This window comes from Nematolebias whitei, chromosome 16, assembly GCF_014905685.2.
Source record: "Nematolebias whitei isolate Nwh7 chromosome 16, NemWhi1, whole genome shotgun sequence".
NCBI classification, from domain to species: domain Eukaryota; kingdom Metazoa; phylum Chordata; class Actinopteri; order Cyprinodontiformes; family Rivulidae; genus Nematolebias; species Nematolebias whitei.
In genome coordinates this window covers 3,523,128-3,530,769 of record NC_056513.1, presented here as the reverse complement: position 1 = coordinate 3,530,769, position 7,642 = coordinate 3,523,128, and the positions used below count along the sequence as shown (strand labels likewise).

General features: G+C 39.4%; 1 protein-coding gene across 2 annotated transcripts in view; it reads right to left on the bottom strand.

The window, feature by feature from the left end:
• Window positions 1–7,642, bottom strand: part of LOC119423254 (neuronal acetylcholine receptor subunit non-alpha-3) — a 76,172-nt gene that overhangs the window by 3,229 nt on the left and 65,301 nt on the right. The window contains exons 5-7 of one of the 2 annotated variants that reach the window (XM_037690670.1): window positions 3,096–3,290; window positions 2,533–2,619; window positions 292–401 (exon numbers count right to left, since the gene is read on the bottom strand). In XM_037690670.1, the coding sequence (XP_037546598.1) occupies window positions 292–401; window positions 2,533–2,619; window positions 3,096–3,290 (392 nt within the window). Of the gene's footprint in view, window positions 1–291; window positions 402–2,532; window positions 2,620–3,095; window positions 3,299–7,642 lie in introns of both variants that reach the window. The other variant, XM_037690671.1, reaches the window with a different exon arrangement.

The following is a 7,642-nucleotide window of genomic DNA, read 5'->3' as shown; positions in this document are numbered from 1 at the left end:
TCACTCATCTCTCTGCAATTGGGTTCCAACCTCGAGGATCGTGACAGTATCGGCTGTCCAGCAGGTGCACTGAGGTATATATTCTGGAAAGCCAGAAGCACTTTGGGTATCATTGTCTGAGCTGATCTGACAAAAGTTTGTACTTCAAGGCCGATTCTCAAGAAATTGTCATCTTGTTGTTAAAATCAGCTTCAAGTGTGTCCTTCTGCTTGCCTCTGAAAATACAGTATTACTGGTACGTGTTCATTTACAGAAACAAATTAATAAATGCATTATCGTTTTTTAGCCTACCCATTTGGGCATCTTCCCTCCTCGAGGATCATGGTGATGGAACTGAAGAACCAGGACGGTTACCACTACAGACAAGCCCACAATCATCATGGTGCTGGCAAAGTACTGAGCTGAGGATGGGCAGAAAAACATTTGTATATCACAAATTGATAAAATAAAAAAATATATATATATATATATTTATTTTATTTACCAGCATATTTTGAACTTTAAAGTTTATCCTGTAACCTGTAAGTGAATCAAAGTAAGCTTGACTGAACTATAACCAACTCAGGGCACATCAACATCTGAACATTGTCTTTCCAAAACAAGTCATAAACAGCACCATTTGTAGAAATCCAACATTTTTCAGTCAGGTCATCTGGACAGTTTCTTTCTATGTGCTGAAATGTTTCGCCTTCGATCCGGAAGGTGAAACATTTCAGCAAAAAAAAAAAAAGAAAATGTCCAGATGATCTGACTGAAAAATGTTGGATTGTATACCTGGATTATTGAGCATGGACTTTGTTTGTTATTTGTAGACACATGTTTTCATCCACACGGAAACACAGAAAATAATCCAAACACTGCAGTAACCATACCAGTCCTGAATGTGACGCTGTAATGCTGACACAAAAATACAACAGAAACAGAAAAGGCTAATAAATAAAATAAATAAATGGGAGTAAATTAGAGTAGAAGTACTTTGTGTCACATTAAAGTAGAATTGACCGGGACCGTCAGTCCATTGGTATCATACGAGGGACGGCCGGAGGGAAGAGTTTTCCTTCTATCATGTTCAAAGCACAGAGAAATTCTTTACACACACGTGTCAGTAATTAAAAATAAATATAAAAATCTCCTACCATTTTTTTTATATTACATTTACTTGTTGATCATTTTTCTACAACATTGTATTAGTATTGTTGTCAGTTTCAGAGGAGGATTAAAAAAAAACACTTTTGGCTATACACAATTGGTGGAATATCAAGAGTTTAACTTTTTTTTAATTTGCTCTATTCAAGTGAACTTTATTGTTCATCAGACTTTTTTGTTAATTGAAATTATACATCATACGTATATTTTTTTCTGTACTTCAGCAACTGGTATCTGCAACACAAGGCAATCCATCATTCCTGGAGTTCTAGATTAGGCATAGGAGGAGGTGGAATTAAGACACCTTTGTTGATTAAAAAAAAAAAAAAAAAGATTTTTAACTGTTCACACAAGAATAAAATGGAAGCGCTTCAATTATTTTTCAGTTTATAATCTAATTTGAAAGAAATGCTGTTTACAGCATCTGCATTCCCAGTTAAAGGTGATGGAGCCTCAGTCATTTGTTTTGGAGAGTTTATCCTCATCAACAGGTCCAAGATCAAGACGTCCCAAAGTGCTGCTAACAGGACGACTAACATGTCTCCTATACAATCAAACCAAACTAAGACACTTGAATTGAATAGAGGCCCGGAATGCATGAAACTGCACATTATTTGTAGTTCATGTGCATTTACTGCAGCTGTTACCTCCCAGTAAACCAAACAAATCAAAACTTTTTACATGTCTGGAAGCTATATGAAACCTAGCCGGACCAAATACTTTGTAGCATTTCCTTTCCACTGTTGTCCATCGGTTCTGCTTCGTCTGCAGTGCTGAAACATCCAGCCTCATGAAGAACGCATTGCTAATGGCCTTGTTTTACATCACTGAGCTGCCAGTTGATGCAGAGTAGCATTTCTGTCTGATGCCTTCCCGCTCATGTCTTTGCCCGCTGCCTTGTCTTTTCCTGTTTGCATCAGTGTGATCTCACACAGCAGCGTGGTGGTTTTTCTCCTGCACCAAGCACAATCTTTGCATGCTGTTTTAGCAATCAAATGCCCAACCCCAAACCTCGAGCACCTCTCCCCCAGTCGCAACACATTAGTTGTTTGATGTGTGCTCTCTTACAGCCAGCACTGTGGTATAAGGAGGAACACTCTCTTCTGGCTCCTAGCCTATCGTGACCAACTGTCTTAATTCTGTTTGCCTGCCAAGAAAAAGATTTCCATACAACTCTTCCATGCTCTAATGTGCAGTCCACAAAGTCCTATAGCTGCCTACAGGCAGTTAAATTAGGGTAAAAACTGTAAAGAAAACCATTATTGTTTGCATAACAAATTGTACAATTTTGGGATCTATACCAAATACAAATGAACTATTCTCTCCATGTTTGTCAGTTTCTATGCCCAACACATGAGCAATAAATAGAAAGTAATAATGTCTTACCAATCAGAGGAACGGAGTCTGAAGTTGCAGGCATGATCTCTGCTACGAGCAGCATGAACACTGTCAGAGAAAGCAGCACCGTTATGCCTGGAGAACAATGAGAACAGAAACACATCTGTTACGCCTTGTCTGGTTTGTCACTTGAAAGAACTCAAAATAAATGCAGGTTTGGACTCAAGCATAGGTAATTAAAGGTATGCATTTATTTTGGATTGCTCCTTTTTTTACAGCTAAATGTGTCTCTTTCTCACTGACTGTCAATTTGAATCGAGCTGACATTTTCAAGTCCAGGTGATTAGCTTTTGCCGTGTTTATGCTGGCGTTTTTATACATCTGCAAATGAAAAGTACCCAGCATAAATGCTAATCCACAGCTGTAATGTCAGCATTAGCATAAAGCAAAGACAGAAATGGTTTTGCGATTGCACTGGGACCTAAAATCCCTGGGAGAAAGATATATTTTTGTCAGATTTATGCTAATAATCATGAATCCTTGTCTTTGTACTGGTATGAGAGTTTTTCATGTGTTCAGTGGTGATTTGATGTATGCGACTCGTTTTGTACCCAGCGAGATCTTCTCTCCAGAGTCAGCAGGGAGCAGGAACACCAGCATGGCCAGGCCAGAGATGAGCACACAGGGGATGAGCAGGTTGAGACCATAGTACAAAGTCCTGCGGCGCATGGTGACTGTGAACGTCACATCGGGGTACGGCTCCTTACAGCACTCGTAGTACAGCTCATTGCGCTTTCCTGGCACGCCTAAAGAGCAAATGAAGGGGATGGTAGAAGGTAACAAAATATACATTTCTTATAAGGAAAAGCAAAAGGTCAGTAAAGAAAATTTAAATCAAAGGTGAGAGGTGCCCATCTGTCAGATGGCATATTTGAAATCAATCGACCTTTCCTCTCCAGCCCTGTTAGAGAAACAATTTGCCACTAATCGAGTGAAAATGAGCTCTTCTGTCAAGGGAATTTAAGTAAAGTTTATGGGAGTTTATCAATAACTGATGTTTAATTAATTTGTGTGAGTCCGAGAGCTATTTTGTCTGTTTTGCCTGCCCACCTAAAAACTCCAAGGCCTTCTCAGAGTCTGTCAGCTGGCAGACCGTGGCCATCAGACTGTCTGAAGCACTTCTTTATACTGTCCGTGGCAGACCTCACAACTGGAGCTTCGATGTAACATCTGTGTAAGCCTGTGTTTGAACTCTGCCCCTTGCAAGTAGTAAACCAGAAAAAAAAATCTTTGCGTGTCCTCAGTGTGGCTTATTCTCAGTAAGTAGATGATGAAAGGATATTTATTTTAACCAACACCTTCCATGAAGCTAAGCAATCATGTAAACACAATTGTTAAATCATGTTCATTTTTCAGTTGAGGTGAATGTCTAAATTGAAACCCATACTGTCCAAAAGTAACCTTGAGACAGTAAAACATGTTTTCATAACATACAGTCTTGATTACTGCAACGTGCTTCTTTTTTTTAACCAGTCAGACATCTATTGCACGTTTACAACTGGTTCATTCATTCATTTATTCATTCAAACCTTTATTTATACAGGCTAGCTAGTCTCAATGAGCCAGAGACTCATTCGCAAAAGGGACCTGTTCCAGACAGAGCATATAAAGTACAGGCAACAATGACAATAAACTACAGTACAAATGCAATTAAAATAAGAGCAGTGTATAAAACAATAAATCAGGGTGAAATATTAAAAACAAGAACAAGTTTTCTTAGATTTTTCTATTGACGTTATCAAATGTGTGAAACCGCTTAAAGAAATCAAGGACAACTTCAGTTCCTGTTGTAAGGTGTTCCAGGTTGCAGGAGCAGAGTAGGAAAAAGCCTTTTTGCCAAGTTCAGTCCGCACTGAGGGAACACTGCAGGTAATGATGTCCTGAGAGCGCATGTTGTAACTGCACTGACGGCGGAGCTATAAGAAGGAACCAGTGTGAGAGCCTACGTGTAGATAATGCTGACCAACTGACTATAGAGTACAGATATGTACTCAACATGTGTTCAAAAATGATGCAGCCCAATTTTTAACTGGTACAGGTAAAAGAGAGCACATTAGTCCAGTTCTGGCCTCCCTTCTCTGGCTCCTGGTTCACTTCTGAATTCATGTTAAAATCCTTCTGTATGTTTTTTAGATCTGAGCAGTTCTGCCCACTCCTATCTCACTGATCTGCTGCAGCCATATGTCCCACAGCTCTCTGAGGTCAGACCAGATGCTTTTATTGGTTCCAGACACTCGTTTTAGGCTCAGAGATGACAGGACCTTCTCTGCTGCAGGACCAAAACTGTGGAATAGTTACCACTGCATGTCAGACAGGCTCCCTCTCTCACTGTTTTTAAGTCCCATTAAAAAAACTCACTTTGGCTTTTGACTCTAGGTGAACTGATTTTAACTTGTCTGTATTTTATAATTTTAGCCATTTGGTTCTTATCTTTACGTATTTGGATCTATGCATTTTATCCTGTGTCCTTTGCTTGTTCTGTTTTACTGTAAAGCACTTTGGTTGGCCTTGTTTTTGTTTTATGTGCTTTATGAATAAAGCAGGATGGTTTATTTTCACTACTGACTAAGTTTTAACTAATGACAAGAAAAGAAAACGTTTTCAGAATAAATTTGTGAAACTGTTGAAAACAAAGGCATGGCAATATTTTTTTGTTGCAGACTCTTGTTTTATCACCAGAAAACTGAATGGTCCACTTTGTGAGTGTGTTACTTATGGGACTGAGTTTGTTGCGGCTCCTCAGACTGATGAAGTCTTTTGGATGAAAGATGAAACGTCTCAGCAAAAATAATCCGTCCAGAGGATCTGACTTAACTTTGTTGGACTGTTGTCTTCTGTTCTGTAATCATGTTTCTGTTATCAGCCATTAGTTTTAGCATTAAACTAAACACACAGAAAAGGTTTTAGGGCATTTGCATTCCAGCTTTTGCACGACTTACTAGTCTGGGTGGACTGAAAAGAAAAAAACTAACTAAAAAAAATAAAATAAAACAATCTGTCTTTGTCCTGGTCAAAGTTAGACAAATGCAAAAAGGCAGGTGGAATTACATGAGACACTTCGTGTGTGTAGGTGTGTCTAGGTGTGTGTAGGTGTGTGTAGGTGTGTGTGATGATTTCATTCAAGAGAACGAGATAAAGCTATAAGTGGTCTACTTTGAAATGGCGATGAAATCAATCAATGTCATGCTTATTATTCATTATCGGAGCCAAATGTGTGTGTATGTGTGGTGGTGGTGGTGGGGGGGGGGGAATAGAGAGACAGAAAGGGACTTCTAACAATCAGTGATGAATTAAAATCAACCTAAAGTGCCTCTGATTTGATAATGCACTAAAATTTCCAGCCATAATCAACCTTTTTAAAAATTAAATTCATATTTTTATTGATTGGTCATTTTGAGCAGAAACATGGTATGACAAAATGAGCAGCACAACTCATTAAGGTCAGTGCTGCCAAAACATTTGATCTGTGTAAAGATGATGAATTTAAATAAATTGAATGGATCCAGTTTCATTCCATTTAAACTTTGTCACCTGAAGAAAATTAGCCTTCGTTAGCCACCTGTTATTATAATGGATTGCAGACTTGCAGATCCACATCCGTTCTGTGTGTGTGCGCGCTCTGACATTGGCGTGGTTTGCTCGAGGTTGGCCAGCTTACCCCCTGACTGTCCTGAATTAAGTGAGCCATCTCTGCCAGCTGTCACCCCCACATCTCTCCATGCCCCTGGTACAATCACTTTGTGTGTCAGCATGTTTGTGTCTGGATTAAATTACTTCTGTTGGTCTTTGACAAACAACAATTGTGCACAATATTTTTTTTATGATAAAAAAGACATCCATCCATTTTCTTCAGCTTATCCGGGGTCAGGCCGCGGGGGTAGCAGCCTAAGTAGGGAGGCCCAGACTTCCCTCTCCCCAGCCACTTGGTCCAGCTCCTCCAGGGGAATCCCAAGGCGTTCCAGCCGAGAAACATAGTCCCTCCAGCGTGTCCTGGGTCTTCCTCTGGGTCTCCTCCCGGTGGTACGTGCCTGGAACACCTCACCAGGGAGGCGTCCAGGAGGCATCCTAAACAGATGCCCAAGCCACCTCAACTGGCTCCTCTCGACGCGGAGAAGCAGCGGCTCTACTCCGAGTCCCTCCCGGATGATCGAGCTTCTCACCCTATCTCTAAGGGAGAGCCCAGACACCCTGTAGAGAAAACTCATTTCGGCCATTTGTATCCGAGATCTTGTTCTTTCGGTCACAACCCAAAGCTCGTGACCATAGATGAAGGTAGGAACGTAAATCGACCGGTAAATTGATAAAAAAAAGACAATATGGAGAAAAAAAGTTGTAGTGACTCTCAAAACAAAATTATTATCTCCTAAACTTTTACATGTTTGTAAAAGATGTTATTGATTGATTCTCAAAACTGCACTTAGATTTCATAGTTCTTATTTTTTATAACATTTTTAGTGTCAAGATCATAACTGCATCTTATCAAGTGAAGGTCTAAGGTAAAATGTTAACAAAATATTGTGAATGTACAACAATTAAAATGAAAATTAAAGGTAAATTAACTCTAACAAGGTTAAGTCAGTTCCTCTGGAAAACAAATCACCAAAGTTCAGAAACCGTCCTGATGACCTGAACATTGTTGGATTTATACCTGGATTAACAGCAAACTCTGGGAGTGAGCCGTTTGTCAGATTCAGTTTAGTTTGGCGTCTTCTCAGATTGAAGAAGTCCTTAGGATGACGTACAAAAGATCTCAGCAACAAAGGAAACCGTCCAAATGACCTGATTGAACTTTGTTGGATTTATACCTGGATTAATGAGCTTTGAACTTTTGGTGATACTACTGTATATAAAAAAAATAAAATTAAAAAACATACTGGATGCCTCAACCTCCCCCCACAGGATTAATAAACTATCTGTCTGCCCATCTGTCCGTCTGTCTGTCTGTCTGTCTGTCTGCCTGCCTATCTATCTATCTATCTATCTATCTATCTATCTATCTATCTATCTATCTATCTATCTATCTATCTATCTATCTATCTATCTATCTATCTATCTATCTATCTATCTATCTATCTATCTATCTATCTATCTATCTATC